The 21,998-nt window shown below is 47.9% G+C and overlaps 1 protein-coding gene across 3 annotated transcripts in view; it reads left to right on the top strand.

Moving 5' to 3' along the window:
* RBKS (ribokinase) overlaps positions 1-21,998 on the top strand; it is a 63,990-nt gene that overhangs the window by 13,847 nt on the left and 28,145 nt on the right. For all 3 annotated transcript variants that reach the window (XM_075337920.1, XM_075337922.1, XM_075337921.1), the window contains exons 4-8: positions 3,888-3,951; positions 5,469-5,531; positions 7,968-8,132; positions 11,572-11,663; positions 16,646-16,834. In XM_075337920.1, coding sequence (XP_075194035.1) covers positions 3,888-3,951; positions 5,469-5,531; positions 7,968-8,132; positions 11,572-11,663; positions 16,646-16,834 — 573 coding nt within the window. The remainder of the gene's footprint in view (positions 1-3,887; positions 3,952-5,468; positions 5,532-7,967; positions 8,133-11,571; positions 11,664-16,645; positions 16,835-21,998) is intronic.

Raw genomic sequence — 21,998 nt, 5'->3', positions numbered from 1 at the left:
CTGTGCGGATGAGCCGCCGCGGTGCTGATGAAATTCCACAGTAAAGTGTTAATCCCGCGACTGCTCCTGACACACACAGCGCCTCCCGGCGGGATCATTGCGCCTTTATTACTCCCTCTGGTACTTGTTTTTTTTTTTTTTTTTGTTCTTTTATTTTTCCCATATTTTTGGGTACTTTATGTCTTTGTTTTTCTCCCAAATCTGCAAGTTTTAATACAAACATTTTCGTATGGTGGAGCGATTGTATGCACAGGTCAGAGTGTCTGTGTCTCTCAGAAGATTTCCGGGATGGATACATTGTAACAAACCCTCTGCTGCGAGAGCTGGACTGAGCTTCTGTAGATTTTCAGTGGCGGACCTCTTACTGAGCGGACAGAGTTGGGCCACGTTCACACGAGACCGATGAGATGCAATATATATATATATATATATATATATATATGTATATATATGTATATGTATATATGTATATGTATGTTTGCGTGTGTGTGTATATATAATATATATATACTAGAAGGTGGCCCGATTCTACACATCGGGTATTCTAGAATTTACACATTGTGTAGTTTAACGTATGATTTTTGTTATATATATATATATATATATATATATATATATATATATATATATATATATATATATATATATGTATATATATAATTTATAGATGATGTTGTGTGTAGTTGCCAAGTGTTTGTGTAGGGCGCTGTAAATGTTCTGGGTGTTGTCTGGGTGGGGGGGGGTGTGAGAACGGTGTTGTATGTGTGTTGTGTTGTGTGTGTGTGTTGCGTTGTTTGTGGAGCGCTGTGTGTCTGCAGCGTTCTGTGTGTGTGGTGCTGTGTGTGTTGCGCGGTTTTTGTGGGTGTGGAGTGCGTGTGTGTGTTTTGGGGGGAGGTATGTTTTGTGCAGTGTGTGTGTTGTGTGGTATGTGTGTATATTTGTGTGTGCCGCGGTGTTTGTGTGTAGGGTGTTGTGTGTGTGCGGCGTTGCCTGTGTGTGGGTGTCTGTGTAGGGCGGTGTTTGTGGTTCCCAGAGTGTGTGTGGTGTGTTGTGCGGTGCGTGCGTGGCGGTGTGTGTGTGTTTTGGGGGGAGGTGTGCACCCCCCATCGTGCTCCATCCCCCATGCTGCGCACCCCCCATCGTGTTCCATCCCCCATGCTGCGCACCCCCATCGTGCTCCATCCCCCATGCTGCGCACCCCCCATCGTGTTTCATCCCCCCCATTCTGGGCACCCCCCATCGTGCTCCATCCCCCGCGCTGCACACCCCATCATGCTCCATCCCCCACGCTATGCACCCCCCATCGTGCTCCATCCCCCATGCTACGCACCCCCCATCGTGCTCCATCCCCCATGCTACGCACCGCCCATCGTGCTCCATCCCCCATTCTGCGCACCCCCTATCGTGCTCTATCCCCCATGCTGCACCCCCCATCGTGGTCCACCCCCCATGCTGCACCCCCCATCGTGCTCCATCCCCCATGCTGCACTCCCCATCGTGCTCCATCCCCCATGCTGCGAACCCCTCAGAGAGGAGTATAATAGGAGGAGTATAATGGGAGGAGTAGTCCTGGGGGGTGGTATACAGGTGCCCAACGTGTGCGGGGGGCGTGGCCTTGTGGGCATCGTGTGTGGGGGCGTGGCCTAGCGGGCATCGCGTGCAGGGGGCGTGGCCTAGCGGGCATCGCGGGGGCGTGGCCTAGCGGGCATCGGGGGCGTGGCCTAGCGGGCATCGCGTGCGGGGAGCGGGCCTGGCCAAACGGTTAATCCATGCGGGGGCGGGGCCAGCGGTCATCGCGTGCGGGGGCGGGGCCTAGCGGGCATTGCGTGCGGGGGGCGGGCCTGGCCAAACGGTTAATCCATGCGGGGGGCGGGGCCAGCAGGTATCGCGTGCGGGGGCGTGGCCTAGCGGGCATCGCGTGCGGGGGGCGGGCCTGGCCAAACAGTTAATCCATGCGGGGGGCGGGGCCGAGCGGCCAATCCGTGTGGAGGGGCGGGGCCAGGCCGAGCAGCGGCCAATCCGACGGTTGTCACTGTAAGGACATAATTTTGGAGCAAGACAGACAGAATAAGGCAATTATATATATATATACTAGAAGGTGGCCGGATTCTACGCATCGGGTATTCTAGAATTTACGTATTGTGTAGTTCATGTATGAATTTTGTTTTATATATATATAGATGTTGTTGTGTGTAGTTACCAAGTGTTTGTGTAGGGGCTGTACATGTTCTGGGTGTTGTCTGGGTGTGGCGGGGGGTGAGAGCGGTGTTGTTTGTGTGTTGCGTGTGTTGCGTTGTTTGTGGAGCGCTGTGTGTCTGTAGCGTTGTGTGTGTTGCGCTGTTTGTGTGGGTGTGGTGTGTTTTGGGGGGAGGTATGTTTTGTGCAATGTGTGTGTTGTGCGGTATGTGCGTATATTTATGTATGCCGCGGTGTTTGTGTGTTGGGTGTGTGCGGCGTTGTCTGTGTGTGTGGGTGTCTGTGTATGGCGGTGTTTGTGGTTCCCAGTGTGCGTGTGTGGTGTGTTGTGTGTGTGTGTGTGTGTGTTGGGGGGAGGTGTGCACCTCCCATCGTGCTCCATCCCCCATGCTGCGCACCCCCCATCGTGCCCCATCCCCCATGCTGTGCACTCCCCATCATGCTCCATCCTCCATGCTGCGCACTCCCCATCGTGCTCCATCCCCCATGCTGCGCACTCCCCATCGTGCTCCATCCCCCATGCTGCGCACTCCCCATCGTGCTCCATCCCCCATGCTACGCACCCCCCATCGTGCTACATCCCCCATGCTGCACACTCCCCATCGTGCTACATCCCCCATGCTGCACACTCCCCATCGTGCTACATCCCCCATGCTGCGCACCCCCCATCGTGCTACATCCCCCATGCTGCGCACTCCCTATCGTGCTCCATCCCCCATGCTGCGCACTCCCCATCGTGCTTCATCCCCCATGCTGCGCACTCCCCATTGTGCTCCATCCTCCATGCTGCACACTCCCCATCGTGCTACATCCCCCATGCTGCGCACTCCCCATCGTGCTACATCCCCCATGCTGCGCACCCCATCGTGCTCCATCCCCCATGCTATAATAGTTCTCCTACTATACTCAGAGAGAAGTATAATAGGAGGACTGTAATAGGAGGAGTAGTCCTGGGGGGAGAGGAGTATAATGCCGGCTCCCTGCACATGTGTACCGGGAGCCGGTGTACACTGGTAACTATGATACACATCGGGTAACTAAGGGACCTTAGTTACCCGATGTGTATAATGGTTACCAGCGTTCACCGGCTCCGTCACGATCCCAGCATCGCAAGGTTATGTCTGGCGATGCGTTGCGAGGGCCGGGGCGAGCGGGCAATCCATGCGGAGGGCGGGGCCAGGCCGAGGCGAGCGGCCAATCCGTGCGGGGGGGCGGGGCCATGGCGAGCCCAGCGGCCAATCAGCTTTGTGTCACCGTAAGGACACAATTTTGGAGCAAGACAGACAGACAGACAGACAGAATAAGGCAATTATATATATAGATAGCTATGTATATATATATACGCATACATACATATACATACACATACATAATATATATATATTTTGCATCTCATCGGTCTCGTGTGAACGTGGCCCAACTCTGTCCGCTCTGTATCTATATATATATATATATAATTATAGATTTGTTTTTTTCAAATATTGCACTGAAAAAATAAAAGAAAGCAATGTGACTATTTCCATTGATTAGCTGGACCTGTCCTCGCACAGCTGATCAGCTTGTTACAATGTATCAGCCTGCTGTCATTTACAGTCACTTCTATTTCGTGACAGTAAGCAGAGATTTTAGAAACGTCGCCCCTGAGCTGTGTTCTCCGGGCGTCTCATTCACATCCCTCTTTCTGGTTTCAGGTCGGAGACGATTCTTTTGGGAACAATTACATTGAAAACTTCAAGAAGAACAATGTCTGCACAGGTAGCGGAGATACTGCCCCCGGTCTATGGGCTCACACAGTCAGGGCCTCTATCTGCCCCCATACTACAAACCATGGGAGTATGTGCCTCTATCTGCTGGGGAGGGGTCAGGAGATTTCCGGAGGTGACCCACCGGCCGCTGCGCTATGGACAGAGCATCCCGCTTCTCACAGCTCCTTAATTATAAAGTAAAAGAAATATTGTCTCCAGCAGAACAGAGTATTTAAGACATGAGTGCACTTCTCCTTGTGGAAGGTCAGGCAGTAAGTTACATTGTGGGATGATTAAAGTTCGCCAGCAGCACAGAGTATTTCAGGAGAGGAGTGTGCTGATTATGTGCGTAATCACCTACTGTAAGGAGCAAGATTCCAGCAGCACAGAGTATTTCAGAAGAGGAGTGTGCTGATTATGTGAGTAATCATCTACTGTAAGGAGCAGGATCCCAGCAGCACAGAGTATTTCAGGAGAGGAGTGTGCTGATTATGTGAGTAATCATCTACTGTAAGGAGCAGGATCCCAGCAGCACAGAGTATTTCAGGAGAGGAGTGTGCTGATTATGTGAGTAATCATCTACTGTAAGGAGCAGGATCCCAGCAGCACAGAGTATTTCAGGAGAGGAGTGTGCTCATTATGTGAGTAATCATCTACTGTAAGGAGCAGGATCCCAGCAGCACAGAGTATTTCAGGAGAGGAGTGTGCTGATTATGTGAGTAATCATCTACTGTAAGGAGCAGGATCCCAGCAGCACAGAGGATTTCAGGAGAGGACTGTGCTCATTATGTGAGTAATAATCTACTGTAAGGAGCAGGATCCCAGCAGCACAGAGTATTTCAGGAGAGGAGTGTGCTCATTATGTGAGTAATCATCTACTGTAAGTAGCAGGATCCCAGCAGCACAGAGTATTTCAGGAGAGGCGCTGCTCGGCCTATACCTCTGGTGCAGATTGCAGCCCTCATGCTGTCCTGTGTGTGTCGGAGCCATCCTCTGGGGGTGCTTTTGTCCTCTGGGGGTGCTTTTGTCCTCTGGGGGTGCTTTTGTCCTCTGGGGGTGTTTTGTCCTCTGGGGGTGTTTTGTCCTCTGGGGGTGCTTTTGTCCTCTGGGGGTGCTTTTGTCCTCTGGGGGTGCTTTTGTCCTCTGGGGGTGCTTTTGTCCTCTGGGGGTGCTTTTGTCCTCTGGGGGTGTTTTGTCCTCTGGGGGTGCTTTTGTCCTCTGGGGGTGCTTTTGTCCTCTGGGGGTGCTTTTGTCCTCTGGGGGTGCTTTTGTCCTCTGGGGGTGCTTTTGTCCTCTGGGGGTGCTTTGTCCTCTGGGGGTGCTTTGTCCTCCGCCCGTCGTCCTCTCTCCACATCTGTTCCCTATCTCTGTAGTGCAGTTTTTGGCTTCTGATGTGGTGGGAGCAGGGTTTCTGGAGCGGCCTCAGACGCAGGGTTAATACTCCAGTGATTACCCGTGTCCTGTCCACGTTACACGGCAGAGTCACGTGTTCCTGTCGGCATGACGGGTTGTGGTTTTCTCTTGCAGATTTCGTGTTCCAGACGGGAGCAGCCGCCACCGGAGCCGCCTCCATTATCGTGAACGCAGAAGGTGAAGAAAAATGTCACATATACAGTAACATTCTATATAATGTCACAGCTGAGGGTCTGGCACAATTGTATCCAGTCTGCACAATCCTCGGAGATCGCTACAATGTATCAGGCTGAAGAAATCTCCCAGAGCCTCGTCTGGACCGAGTTCTACTGTAACAAGGCCTCAGTCACTGACAGCAAGCAGAGATCTTATATGTAGATAGTATTCAGGGGATTGTCATAAAAATGACGTAACTAATGATAAAAGTACAATTGCCGAGGGTCCTGCACCGATCCTGAGGACAAGCCCCCCGGGGATAAATGAATATGTGCCACCAACAATAGTGGTAGAAGCCGTGACCGCACATAGCACTGCTCCATTCACAAAGGGGACAGTGGGACCCCGATATGAGGATCATGGGGGTCCCAGCAGTCAGGGCGTCATTCATTATACATTTATCACCTGTACTGTTTAGCATGCTCCCTTTCACCCCTTCACGACACCTAATTTCCATTTCTTTGGTCTCGTTTTTTTCTTCCCAGAGCCATACCGTATTCATTTTTTCAGTCTATGGAGCAGAGTGATGGATTATTACTTTTTTTTTTTTTTTTTTTTTGCGGGACGAGACGTTTTTATGGACACCATTTGGCATAGATCTGACATTTTGATCACTTGTTACAGTATTATTAGTGGCATTGCAACGACCAAAAAAATGTTGATTTTTGGAGTTTTTTAATCTTTTTTTTATTTTTATATTTTGATCAGACTTTTCTGAACATGCCGATATCTTGTATTCATATTATTTTTAATTTGTTTATCTTCATTTTTAATTGGACAAAAGGGGTGACTTGAACTTTTATGAGGGGTCTTATTTTCTTTTTTCATACTTTTTAAAACTTTTTAAAACTTTTTTTTTTTTTTTTTTTTTTACTTTTTACTGTTCTTAACCCCTTCAGCCCCCGGGCATTTTGTGTTTTTCTGTTTTTGTTTTTTTGCTCCCCTTCTTCCGGGAGCTGTAACTTTTTTATTTTTCTGTCAATGTTGCCATATGAGGGCTTGTTTTTTGCGGGACGAGTTGTACTTTTAAATGAAACCATAAGTTTTACCTTATGGTGTACTGGAAAATGGCAAAAAAAATTCCAAATGCGGAAAAATTGCAAAAAAAAGTGTGATCGTACAATAGTTTTTGGGATATTTTATTCACAGTGTTCACTATATGGTAAAACTGATGTATCTATGTGATGCCTGATGTCGGTGCGAGTTTGTAGACACCAAACATGAATAGGTTTACTTGTATTTAAGGGGTTACAAAAAATTCACAAACTTGTCTAAAAAAAGTGACGCACGTTTTGCGCCATTTTCCAAAACCCATAGCGTTCTCCTTTTTCAGGGTCTATGGCTCAGTGACAGCTTATTTTTTGCGTTTCGAGCTGACGTTTTTAACTGTACCATTTTTGCGCAGATGCTACGTTTTGATCGCCTGTTATTGCATTTTGCGCAGAATTTGTGGCGACCAAAAAACTTAATTTTGACTTTTGGAATTTTTTTGCCGCTACGCCGTTTACTAATCAGATTAATTGATTTTATATTTTGATAGATCAGGCATTTCTGAACACGGCGATACCCGGCAGGGGGCGGGGATTAACTGCACACGATCCATGACGTACCCAGTACGTCATTGGTCATTAAGGGGTTAATAGTCCACTTCGGGACTTGAAGCTGCGATCATCTGATCGCTTGTGCTATGTACAGTATTGCTGTGTGTAGTGATTGTCACTGGGTCCTTATCTGATACCACACAATCAACAGAGCGAGAGATGGATGAACAATCCAAAGAACATTTATTCCAAGCAAATCAGAATGTCCATCAAATAATCCATACACAGAGGGTAAAATAGTCCAGTAATGGCATAAATGTCCCGGGGATGAGTCACAATCCTCCATTAGTCTTTTACCATGGAAATTATAATTTCTCAATGGCTCTCTGGTGTGCTGCCTGTAGCTGCAGCTTCTCCCCCAGAGGATGAATCTTCCTGCTTATTCCTTGAAGTTCTCAGACAGACTGAATAATTCCCCAGGTAAGCAGAGAGTTTGGGTGGATCCCAGGCCCCCCTCCCCCACACCTAGGGACAAAAGCACTCACTTGGTTTCTTTCCCATATTTCGGTAAATTACTTGGTAAAATTAATGGCGTCAAACCTTGTCCTGCTAACAAAAACAACAAACAAGACCACGTGCGGCGGATGGAAAGGTTATGGCTCTTGGAATAAGGGAAGAAAAAACAATGAAAAATTCCCCCCCTCCCCCCAATCCACACAGGAGCCCCCACGAATCATCCCCAATACACACGTCTCTACATCACAGCTACTTTTATGGGTGACAGATAAACAGTTGTCTTCCAGGATTGTCCTCGTTCCTCGCTGACCGCGCTGTCCCCCTGATGTGTCTCCTGCAGGACAGAACGCCATTGTTATTGTGGCTGGAGCAAATCTATTACTAAACTCTGAAGATCTCACAAAAGCATCGGCCGCTATATCCCGAGCCCGGGTCATGGTGTGCCAGCTGGAAATCCACCCCGAGGTGTCACTGCAGGCGCTGACGATGGCGCAGAAGAGCGGAGGTGAGAGAAGCAATGGCTGCCTGCAAAGTATGAGAAGCTGTTCTGCCCCTCCAACTAACGAGTATAGATCCTAATAACTAACAGCTAATGGTCCTCATATTATATAGGAATATACAAGTACACGGTCATAGAACTTATAGTTTACTGTATGACGGGGCAGTATTATAGTAGTTATATTCTTGTACATAGGGGGCAGTATTATAGTAGATATATTCTTGTACATAGGGGGCAGTAATATAGTAGTTATATTCTTGTACATAGGGGCAGTATTATAGTAGTTATATTCTTGTACATAGGGGCAGTATTATAGTAATATTCTTGTACATATTGGGCAGTATTATATTAGTTATATTCTTGTACATAGGGGCAGTATTATAGTAGTTATATTCTTGTACATAGGAGCAGTATTATAGTAGTTATATTGTACATATTGGGCAGTATTATATTAGTTATATTCTTGTACATAGGAGCAGTATTATAGTAGTTATATTCTTGTACATAGGGGCAGTATTATAGTAGTTATATTCTTGTACATAGGAGCAGTATTATAGTAGTTATATTCTTGTACATATTGGGCAGTATTATAGTAGTTATATTATTGTACATATTGGGCAGTATTATATTAGTTATATTCTTGTACATAGGGGGCAGTATTATAGTAGTTATATTCTTGAATATAGGGGCAGTATTATAGTAGTTATATTCCTGTACATAAGGGGCAGTATTATAGTAGTTATAATCTTGTACATAGGGGCAGTATTATAGTAGTTATATTCTTGTACATAGGGGCAGTATTATAGTAGTTATATTCTTGTACATAGGGGGCAGTATTATAGTAGTTATATTCTTGTACATAGGGGCAGTATTATAGCAGTTCTATTCTTGTACATAGGAGCAGTATTATAGTAGTTATATTCTTGTACATAGGGGCAGTATTATAGTAGCTATATTCTTGTACATAGGGGGCAGTATTATAGTAGCTATATTCTTGTACATAGGGGGCAGTATTATAGTAGCTATATTCTTGTAGATAGGGGCAGTATTATAGTAGTTATATTCTTGTACATAGGGCCAGTATTATAGTAGTTATATTTTTGTACATAGGGGCAGTATTATAGTAGTTATATTCTTGTATATAGGGGCAGTATTATAGTAGTTATATTCTTGTACATAGGAGGCAGTATTATAGTAGTTATATTCTTGTACATAGGGGGCAGTATTATAGTAGTTATATTCTTGTACATAGGGGTAGTATTATAGTAGTTATATTCTTGTACATAGGGGGCAGTATTATAGTAGTTATATTCTTGTACATAGGGGCAGTATTATAGTAGTTATATTCTTGTACATAGGAGCAGTATTATAGTAGTTATATTCTTGTACATAGGGGGCAGTATTATAGTAGTTATATTCTTGTACATAGGGGGAGTATTATAGTAGTTATATTCTTGTACATATGGGCAGTATTATAGTAGTTATATTCTTGTATATAGGGGCAGTATTATAGTAGTTATATTCTTGTACATAGGGGCAGTATTATAGTAGTTATATTCTTGTACATAGGGGGCAGTGTTATAGTAGATATATTCTTGTACATAGGGGGCAGTATTATAGTAGTTATATTCTTGTACATAGGAGCAGTATTATAGTAGTTATATTCTTGTACATAGGGGCAGTATTATAGTAGTTATATTCTTGTACATAGGGGGCAGTGTTATAGTAGATATATTCTTGTACATAGGGGGCAGTATTATAGTAGTTATATTCTTGTACATAGGGGGCAGTATTATAGTAGTTATATTCTTGTACATAGGAGCAGTATTATAGTAGTTATATTCTTGTACATAGGGGCAGTATTATAGTAGTTATATTCTTGTACATAGGGGGCAGTATTATAGTAGTTATAGTCTTGTTTCATATATATGTTGTGGTAGTATAACAGTAGACATTTCTCACTGATCTGGCGGTATTATCTGCTTAGCACAGTGAGTATCTCGCCTTATGTACTGGTCTCGGGGCTGCGTTCACTTCTCTCCATGGGACATTTGGAAGTTATTGAGGTATGGGTGGATCTTTTGTTTTCCGTCCGTCCTCTGTGCAGGGAGTGATTGGACCCAGCTGCAGGAGCGGCGTTCTCTCCAGGTTGTCAGGCAGCCACAGGGCACGCGGCTGGTACGACTTATGCAGATTAGGGGCTTTTCATGGTTCTCATTCCTGGTATTAGTGATATTTCGGTCCCTCCGGTTTTTCTGGGGATATTTCATGTTTAGCTCACGATTGCCCCCAGCAGCAGCTCTGCAGGAAAAGTCCTGGTCACTGGATGTAGAGATGAATGCTCTCTATCAGGTCCTGTAGTTATAGCAGGGAATGCTGGGTAATAACCATTACGATTGCCTGACTATGGGGCGTATATATGATTTCCACTCTTATAACAGAAAATGCAACAACAGGAGCGGCCGTGAATAACGGCACATTCCAAAGATTATAAACCGAAGTGCCAGTGGTTGCACATGCTCAGTCACATCCTCATAATGAGCTAGGTGCCGGTGGTTGCACATGCTCAGTGTCCTCCTCATAATGAGCTAGGTGCCGGTGGTTGCACATGCTCAGTGTCCTCCTCATAATGAGCTAGGTGCCGGTGGTTGCACATGCTCAGTGTCATTTTCCTAATTAGCTAAGTCCAAGTGGTTGCACATGCTCAGTGTCATCCTCCTAGTGAGCTAATTTCCAGTGGTTACACATGCTCAGTGTCATCCTCCTAATGAGCTAAGTGCCAGTGGTTGCACATGCTCAGTCACATTTTCCTAGTGATCTAAGTGCCAGTAGTTGCACATGCTCAGTCACATCCTCCTACTTAGCTAAATGATGGTAGTTGCACATGCTCAGTCACATTCTCCTAGTCAGCAAAGTGCCGGTGTTTGCACATGCTCAGTCACATCTTCCTAAAGAACAAAGTGCCAGTGGTCACACATGCTCAGTCGTCTCCCTGTAGTGATCTGCAGCTCTAAACATGACAGCCAATAGCGATCAGCTTTCTGCTTGGTTATTGGGGAAGGAGCAGAGGCTCCACAGTACATAGCGATATAGCAGAGAAGATTCTTCCTACAAGGACAGAAAGTGGAGACTGTATTATCAGCTGCCAAAGGGGGAAGGAAACTGATTTTGACTAGCAAGTAGGCCAGATTAACATAAAAAAAATTGCAAAAAAGTTTTTTTTTTCTATGAAAGTAATACTGTAAGATGATTTATTAATAGTATTCCAGGTATTCTAGGTATTTTTGTATATGTAATTCATGGGAGGACCTCTATGACGTGTATAGTGAGTGACTGCTCTGCTCTCATGGGCTGTTATATGTCAGATCATCGCTCGCAGCCTGCAGTGTAAAGCATCATCATTGTGTATGTTTGTATCTACTTACTATTTTACTTTTTTTTAAAGTGAAGACCATCTTTAACCCCGCGCCTGCCATCGCTGATCTAGATCCTGCCTTCTACACGCACTCGGACATCTTCTGCTGCAATGAGAGTGAGGTGAGGGCACGACGCGTCCGGCTAATGTGTCCTGCACTGTACAAGGCGGGCATGGACGGAGATGTGTGGTCCTATATACTGTACAGGACGGGCATGGACGAAGATGTGTGGTCCTATATACTGTACAGGCCGGGCATGGACGGGATGTGAGGTCCTATATACTGTACAGGACGGGCATGGACGGAGATGTGTGGTCCTATATACTGTACAGGACGAGCATGGACGGAGATGTGAGGTTCTATATACTGTACAGGACGGGCATGGACGGAGATGTGTGGTCCTATATACTGTACAGGACGGGCATGGACGGAGATGTGAGGTTCTATATACTGTACAGGACGGGCATGGACGGAGATGTGTGGTCCTATATACTGTACAGGACGGGCATGGACGGAGATGTGAGGTCCTATATACTGTACAGGACGGGCATGGACGGGATGTGTGGTCCTATATACTGTACAGGACGGGCATGGACGGAGATGTGAGGTCCTATATACTGTACAAGATGGGCATGGACGGAGATGTGTGGTCCTATATACTGTACAGGACGGGCATGGACGGAGATGTGTGGTCCTATATACTATACAGGGCGAGCATGGACGGAGATGTGTGGTCCTATATACTGTACAGGACGGGCATGGACGGGATGTGTGGTCCTATATACTGTACAGGACGGGCATGGACGGAGATGTGAGGTCCTATATACTGTACAGGACGGGCATGGACGGGATGTGTGGTCCTATATACTGTACAGGACGGGCATGGACGGAGATGTGAGGTCCTATATACTGTACAGGACGGGCATGGACGGAGATGTGTGGTCCTATATACTGTACAGGACGGGCATGGACGGAGATGTGTGGTCCTATATACTGTACAGGACGGGCATGGACGGGATGTGTGGTCCTATATACTGTACAGGACGGGCATGGACGGAGATGTGTGGTCCTATATACTGTACAGGACGGGCATGGACGGGATGTGTGGTCCTATATACTGTACAGGACGGGCATGGACGGAGATGTGTGGTCCTATATACTGTACAGGACGGGCATGGACGGAGATGTGTGGTCCTATATACTGTACAGGACGGGCATGGACGGAGATGTGTGGTCCTATATACTGTACAGGACGGGCATGGACGGAGATGTGTGGTCCTATATACTGTACAGGCCGGGCATGGACGGAGATGTGTGGTCCTATATACTGTACAGGCCGGGCATGGACGGAGATGTGTGGTCCTATATACTGTACAGGACGGGCATGGACGGAGATGTGTGGTCCTATATACTGTACAGGACGGGCATGGACGGAGATGTGTGGTCCTATATACTGTACAGGCCGGGCATGGACGGAGATGTGTGGTCCTATATACTGTACAAGACAGGCATGGACGGAGATGTGTGGTCCTATATACTGTACAGGACGGGCATGGACGGAGATGTGTGGTCCTATATACTGTACAGGACGGGCATGGACGGAGATGTGTGGTCCTATATACTGTACAGGACGGGCATGGACGGAGATGTGTGGTCCTATATACTGTACAGGGCGGGCATGGACGAAGATGTGTGGTCCTATATACTGTACAGGACGGGCATGGACGGAGATGTGTGGTCCTATATACTGTACAGGACGGGCATGGACGGAGATGTGTGGTCCTATATACTGTACAGGACGGGCATGGACGGAGATGTGTGGTCCTATATACTGTACAGGACGAACATGGACGGAGATGTGTGGTCCTATATACTGTACAGGCCGGGCATGGACGGGATGTGAGGTCCTATATACTGTACAAGGCGGGCATGGACGGAGATGTGTGGTCCTATATACTGTACAGGACGAGCATGGACGAAGATGTGTGGTCCTATATACTGTACAGGCCGGGCATGGACGGGATGTGAGGTCCTATATACTGTACAAGGCGGGCATGGACGGAGATGTGTGGTCCTATATACTGTACAGGACGGGCATGGACGGAGATGTGTGGTCCTATATACTGTACAGGACGGGCATGGACGGAGATGTGTGGTCCTATATACTGTACAGGACGGGCATGGACGGAGATGTGTGGTCCTATATACTGTACAGGACGGGCATGGACGGAGATGTGTGGTCCTATATACTGTACAGGCCGGGCATGGACGGAGATGTGTGGTCCTATATACTGTACAAGACGGGCATGGACGGAGATGTGTGGTCCTATATACTGTACAGGACGGGCATGGACGGAGATGTGTGGTCCTATATACTGTACAGGACGGGCATGGACGGAGATGTGTGGTCCTATATACTGTACAGGACGGGCATGGACGGAGATGTGTGGTCCTATATACTGTACAGGACGGGCATGGACGGAGATGTGTGGTCCTATATACTGTACAGGACGGGCATGGACGGAGATGTGTGGTCCTATATACTGTACAGGACGGGCATGGACGGAGATGTGTGGTCCTATATACTGTACAGGCCGGGCATGGACGGAGATGTGTGGTCCTATATACTGTACAAGACGGGCATGGACGGAGATGTGTGGTCCTATATACTGTACAGGCCGGGCATGGACGGAGATGTGTGGTCCTATATACTGTACAGGCCGGGCATGGACGGAGATGTGTGGTCCTATATACTGTACAGGACGGGCATGGACGGAGATGTGTGGTCCTATATACTGTACAGGCCGGGCATGGACGGAGATGTGTGGTCCTATATACTGTACAAGACGGGCATGGACGGAGATGTGTGGTCCTATATACTGTACAGGACGGGCATGGACGGAGATGTGTGGTCCTATATACTGTACAGGACGGGCATGGACGGAGATGTGTGGTCCTATATACTGTACAGGACGGGCATGGACGGAGATGTGTGGTCCTATATACTGTACAGGACGGGCATGGACGGAGATGTGTGGTCCTATATACTGTACAGGACGAGCATGGACGAAGATGTGTGGTCCTATATACTGTACAGGACGGGCATGGACGGAGATGTGTGGTCCTATATACTGTACAGGATGGGCATGGACGGAGATGTGTGGTCCTATATACTGTACAGGACGAACATGGACGGAGATGTGTGGTCCTATATACTGTACAGGCCGGGCATGGACGGGATGTGAGGTCCTATATACTGTACAAGGCGGGCATGGACGGAGATGTGTGGTCCTATATACTGTACAGGACGAGCATGGACGGAGATGTGTGGTCCTATATACTGTACAGGACGGGCATGGACGGAGATGTGTGGTCCTATATACTGTACAGGCCGGGCATGGACGGAGATGTGTGGTCCTATATACTGTACAAGACGGGCATGGACGGAGATGTGTGGTCCTATATACTGTACAAGATGGGCATGGACGGAGATGTGTGGTCCTATATACTGTACAGGCCGGGCATGGACTGGATGTGAGGTCCTATATACTGTACAGGCCGGGCATGGACGGAGATGTGTGGTCCTATATACTGTACAGGCCGGGCATGGACGGGATGTGAGGTCCTATATACTGTACAGGCCGGGCATGGACGGGATGTGAGGTCCTATATACTGTACAGGCCGGGCATGGACGGAGATGTGTGGTCCTATATACTGTACAAGACGGGCATGGACGGAGATGTGAGGTTCTATATACTGTACAGGCCGGGCATGGACGGAGATGTGTGGTCCTATATACTGTACAGGCCGGGCATGGACGGGATGTGAGGTCCTATATACTGTACAGGCCGGGCATGGACGGAGATGTGTGGTCCTATATACTGTACAAGACGGGCATGGACGGAGATGTGAGGTTCTATATACTGTACAGGCCGGGCATGGACGGAGATGTGTGGTCCTATATACTGTACAGGACGGGCATGGACGGAGATGTGTGGTCCTATATACTGTACAAGACGGGCATGGACGGAGATGTGTGGTCCTATATGATGGCAGGCTCCATAGAGATATCTGCCCCCCCAGACGAGGAGTGAACGGCTCCATGCATCTAGCCCCCCACGTAGCATAATACGGGGGGACTTCGGGTCCACCCCAGGTAGCATAATACAGGGGACTTCGGGTCCAACCCACGTAGCATAATACAGGGGACTTCGGGTCCACCCCTGGTAGCATAATACAGGGGACTTCGGGTCCACCCCAGGTAGCATAATACAGGGGACTTCGGGTCCACCCCAGGTAGCATAATACAGGGGGACTTCGGGTCCTCCCCAGGTAGCATAATACACGGGACTTGGGGTCCACCCCAGGTAGCATAATACAGGGGACTTCGGGTCCACCCCAGGTAGCATAATACAGGGGGACTTCTGGTCCACCCCAGGTAGCATAATACAGGGGGACTTCGGGTCCACCCCACGTAGCATAATACAGGGGGACTTCGGGTCCACCCCACGTAGCATAATACAGGGGGACTTCGGGTCCACCCCAGGTAGCATAATACAGGGGACTTCGGGTCCACCCCAGGTAGCATAATACAGGGGGACTTTGGGTCCACCCCACGTAGCATAATACAGGGTGACTTTGGGTCCACCCCACGTAGCATAATACAGGGGGACTTCGGGTCCACGCCACGTAGCATAATACAGGGTGACTTCGGGTCCACCCCACGTTGCATAATACTGGGGTACTTTGGGTCCACCCCAGGTAGCATAATTCAGGGGACTTCAGGTCCACCCCAGGTAGCATAATACAGGGGACTTCAGGTCCACCCCAGGTAGCATAATACAGGGGACTTCGGGTGCACCCCAGGTAGCATAATACAGGGGGACTTTGGGTCCACCCCAGGTAGCATAATATAGGGGGACTTCAGGTCCACCCCACGTAGCATAATACAGGGGGACTTCGGGTCCACCCCACGTAGCATAATACAGTGGGATGTCGAATCCAGCGCAGCCTGGGTCACATGTGGATGCGGGTGACATGGTCATAGGCTTGGGTTCTGGTATATCCCCCTTATCTTGTCTGGTCTTGTTATCATTTTGCAGGCAGAGATATTGACCGGCATCCAGGTGAAGAGCGCCTCTGATGCCGGAGCCGCCGGCTCGGTGCTGTTGGCCAAAGGTTGTCACCTCGTCCTGGTCACCTTAGGAGGAGAGGGATGTGTGATCGTATCCAAGGAAGACCCGAAACCCAAACATGTCACAACTCACAAAGTGACGGCAGTGGACACCACGGTATGGCATCATTCTACAATACAGAGCTCTTATTGACTTCAAGTTCTTAAAGGGTTAATTCCATCTTCATAGACTGGACATTATCAGATATTTCTTGTAATGGGAAACATTTTAGCAATATACTGTTTGTTTAAAATTTTCAGTAATTTTGAGGTATTTACACTTTTTTGTTTTGTTTTGTTTACAGCTTGTTGCCTAGACGACCGACCACCTCTATTCCTAGCACTTCCATTAAGTTTTCTGTTAGCTTTCAGGCATTGCTTTGAAGCTGGTCGTGATCTCTGGACTTCGCTGGTAGCTCCAAAATGCACCAGCTTCAGTGCAGTGCTTAAAAGCTGCAATCAGAGGTGGTCGGTCTCCTAAGCAATGAGCTATATACATAGAATGGTTCCACATTCGAATACACAGTAAATGATAAAACCGATTTGTTTCTATAGCACCAGTCTATATAGATAGGAATTTCTCTTCTGCCCAGGGGATCTCTTCTGCCCAGGGGATCAGTGCACTCCTTATTAATTGGCAGTTCGGATAAGCGGCATCATTGAGCTGCTGCTCTGAACTGTGAGCGCTCAGACGTTGCAAACACAAGCCGCTTTGCCTGTGCAGCACCGGAGGAGCGCAGAAGGCGGCAGGATCCAGTGATTTCACCAGGTTTAGAGCCACGCTTACAAGCTCTATAGCAAAGAGTTTGCAAGTGTTGTGCTTCTCATCTACATGCAGTAAACATTAAGAGGCTTTTTAATAACAAGTTTTAAGTCAATTATGTGACAATCAAACAGTCTACTATCTACATCTATGCACTTACACAAAGAAACCTATGAAGCAGTGATATCTCTGTCTCAAGACAATATGATTTGTGATTACAACATTTACAGAGGGGGAAAGGCAGCACTATCACTGGCAATATAGTGTACAGGTAGTGTACAGGTGGGTCGTACTATCTATGTGTACATCATTAAAAGGAGAAGACAAAGAGGTAGTACTATCTATAGCTACATTATTTACAGGGAGGCTATAATATCTCTATCAATAGCATCTACTTTGTGAAACATAGAGGCAGTACTGTAGTACTATCTCTACCTACATCATTTACTTAGAGAGATGAGGAGGCAATAATATCTGTACCAACATCTATTCAGGTGGAGACTGTACTATGTGTGTCTATTTAATTTATAAGAAGGCAATACTATCTTTACCTACTTCATTAATAGGTAGAGACGTGAAGGCAGTACTATCTGTACCTACTATATTTACAAGTAGAGACATGGAGGAAGTACTATGTGTACCTACTTCATTTACAGGTAAAGACATGGAGGCAATACTGTCTGTATCTACTTATTGTATAGGTAGAGCCATGGAGGCAGTACTGTCTGTACCAACTTCATTTAAAGGTGGAGACATGGAGGCAGTACTATCTGTGGGTACTTAATTTATAGTGGAGACATGGAGGCATTACTGTCTCTATCTTCTTCATTTAAAGGTAGAGCCATGGCGGCAGTACTATCTGTATCTACTTCATTTATATGTACAGCCATAGAGGCAGTACTGTCTGTACTTACTTCATTTAGGGGTGGAAACATGGAGGCAGTACTGTCTGTACCAATTTGATTTAAAAGCAGAGATATGGAGGCAGTACTATCTGTGCCTACTTAATTTACAGGTGGAGATATTGAAGCAGTACTGCCTGTATCTACTTCATTTAAAGATGGAGACATGGAGGCAGTACTATCTGTGCCTACATACCTTCAGGCCTCCAATACACATCCGTGAAAAGCACGCACGTGTAATACGGGCCGTTTTTCAGGTCCGTGATCCGTATTTATGTCCGCTTTTATGGTACGTGTGGCATCCGTGTGAACGGCGTATGCTAGCCGTGTGTGCGTGTTGAATGTCCGTGTGTGCGTGAGATACGTAAGTGACATGTCCGTGTGTTGCCCGTATGAAATGATCCGTGTGTGATGCTCAATGTCGTTGATACATACCCGCTGACAGCAGACAGCGACGCGCGATGAGAATGAACTCGGGTGAACTCCACCCGACTTCATTGTCATACTGCGGCTCTGTCTGGGTGTCGCGTACTGATTAGCGGTCACGCGTGAAGGACTCACTGGTGACCGCTAATCCCCTGAGTGACTGCAGTGAGCAGCGCGATTAGCGCTGCCATCACTCAGGCTACCCACGGCCAGCTGGATCCTCCACCCGAGACCGCAACTCACCTGTGACTTCATCACTGTCACTCGGGCGACTTGCTGTCACAGTTGGAGGATCCAGCGGTGGCCGCGAGTAACCTCAGTTACAGCACAGCTGATCACGATACTCACCTCAGTTGCTGCATGGAGCTGTCAGGGGCGGCAGTGTTCTTCTGCTGCACCTGTCACCTTCATGTAGCAGAGCTGGAAGCGACGCGGGACCTCTGTGGATTACGCCGGATATGGATGGGTATTTGTGGCTTAAATTGGTGAACGAGGGAATTTGTTAGTGTTTATTATTCCAAATAAAGGATTTTTTCAGGTGTGTGTGTGTTTATTTACTGTAACTTACAGATTAATCATGGAAGGTATCTCGGGGAGACGCCTACATGATTAATCTAGGACTTAGTGGCAGCTATAGGCTGCTGCCATTAACTCCTTATTACCCCGATTGCCACCGCACCAGGGCAATTCGGGATGAGCTGGGTACAGTCCCGGGACTGTTGCATCTAATGGATGTGGCTATTCTGGATGGCTGCTGGCTGATATTGTTAGGCTGGGGGGCTCTCCATAATGTGGGGCTCCCCATCCTGAGAATACCAACCGTCAACCATTTGACTTTACCCTGGCTGGTATAAAAATGAGGGGAACCGCACGTTGTTGTTTTTTTTTAAATTAATTATTTATTTATTTATTTTACTGCTCAATATTGACATGCCCAACGGCGGCTGTGATTGGTTGCAGTGAGACAGCTGTCACTCAGCGTGGAGGCGTGTCTGACTGCAACCAATCATAGGCGCCGGTGGGCGGGGAAAGCAGGGAATACGAGATTGAATAATGAGCGGCCGGCTTTTTCAAAATAGTAAAAGCCGCCGGAGTTTGTTTTTTTTTTTAACAGCTGTGCAGCACCGCGCCGGGGATCGGTGAGTATGAGAGAGGGGGGCAGAGGGATAGAACGACATGGACAGAGAGAGACCGACCGACAAGATAGGGAGACCTATATAGAGATAAGGTATGCACACCAGTGACTATGTAAGGGGAATACATGTAATGCAGAAACTGCTGTGTGAATACTGCCCTGAAAAATCCAATAGCTATATGCAAGAGTGAAATGTGAAAAATGGAATCTGCATTACTGCCATGAACATATGAATCAAGAGAAATTTAGCTACTGAATTGATCAATGCAATAGACCCCAACACTACGCCAAAGTATTTCTCTACGTTGGGGTCCCTAGCTTGTGTGTGTCCTCTCATGCAGTTACAAAACGTACCGTGTATGGGAAGCGGAGACCCAGGCTGTATATGCGTATAATGTGGACTGGCAATAGGTGTGGTGGGGCCGGGTTCACAAACAAAAGACTACAAACCAATTAAGAAATAACATCTGGAACACCAATTCTGAGTCTGAACTGGGTGCAAAAACCTAAAAAACCTTTAGATTTAGATTTTTTAGGTTTTTGCACCCAGTTCAGACTCAGAATTGGTGTTCCAGATGTTATTTCTTAATTGAAGAGAGACAGACTGAGGGAGATTGACCGACGGACTGAGGGAGACTGACCGACGGACTGAGGGAGACTGACCGACGGACTGAGGGAGACTGACCGACGGACTGAGGGAGACTGACCGACGGACTGAGGGAGACTGACCGACGGACTGAGGGAGACTGACCGACGGACTGAGGGAGACTGACCGACGGACTGAGGGAGACTGACCGACGGACTGAGGGAGACTGACCGACGGACTGAGGGAGACTGACCGACGGACTGAGGGAGACTGACCGACGGACTGAGGGAGACTGACCGACGGACTGAGGGAGACTGACCGACGGACTGAGGGAGACTGACCGACGGACTGAGGGAGACTGACCGACGGACTGAGGGAGACTGACCGACATACACAGGAAAAGAAAGAATAGCCGACATCGCTACAAAAAAGCACAAAACGTACACGGAGCATATGGAGATGCATCCGTGTCACGTACGTGTGCTCACGGACCCATAGACTTTCATTGGGTGCGTGTGTGCGTGTTCCGTGCAGAAAACGGACATGCTTCCATGCAAAACTGATACACATACGTATCATGGACACGGACCGTATGGAATAACGCACGTGTGACCTCAAACATAGCATAACATGGGTGCCCGTTTGTCCGTGTCTCTGGTATATACGGAAATGGACCAAACACGCACGTGTATCACGGATGTGTGTTGGAGGCCTCAAGGGGGGCTTCAGAAGCACATTTACCAGCATATAATGTATGTGTTCGCTGTATTTAGCTTGTGTCATGTGACGTTGTTTCTTTTATATATTTATATATATAATTTAGTAATTGTCTTGTTATTCTGCGGCTGACACTGATCCTATAAGTGTCTATACCGCCTGTTGTAGAATGACAGCTGGCACTCGTATGATGGCGGTGTCCCCTAGGAACCAGAAAACGCCTTAGGATATGTAGCAAATGCTGTCTGCCCTACTATGATGCTGCTGCGGGCATGTGCTAACGTCTCTGGATCAGTTCCTGCCGCTGCATGTGCCCCCGTCTCTGGATCAGTTCCTGCCGCTGCATGTGCCCCCGTCTCTGGGTCAGTTCCTGCCGCCGCATGTGCCCCCGTCTCTGGGTCAGTTCCTGCCGCCGCATGTGTCCCCGTCTCTGGGTCAGTTCCTGCCGCTGCATGTGCCCCCGTCTCTGGATCAGTTCCTGCCGCTGCATGTGCCCCCGTCTCTGGATCAGTTCCTGCCGCTGCATGTGCCCCCGTCTCTGGATCAGTTCCTGCCGCTGCATGTGCCCCCGTCTCTGGATCAGTTCCTGCCGCTGCATGTGCCCCCGTCTCTGGATCAGTTCCTGCCGCTGCATGTGCCCCCGTCTCTGGATCAGTTCCTGCCGCTGCATGTGCCCCCGTCTCTGGATCAGTTCATGCCGCTGCATGTGTCCCAGTCTCTGGGTCAGTTCCTGCCGCTGCATGTGTCCCCATC

This window comes from Anomaloglossus baeobatrachus, chromosome 3 (assembly GCF_048569485.1).
Source record: "Anomaloglossus baeobatrachus isolate aAnoBae1 chromosome 3, aAnoBae1.hap1, whole genome shotgun sequence".
In the NCBI taxonomy this organism is placed as follows: Eukaryota; Metazoa; Chordata; class Amphibia; order Anura; family Aromobatidae; genus Anomaloglossus; species Anomaloglossus baeobatrachus.
The sequence above is the reverse complement of the archived record's forward strand: the minus strand, read 5'-3'. Positions and strand labels throughout refer to the sequence as shown.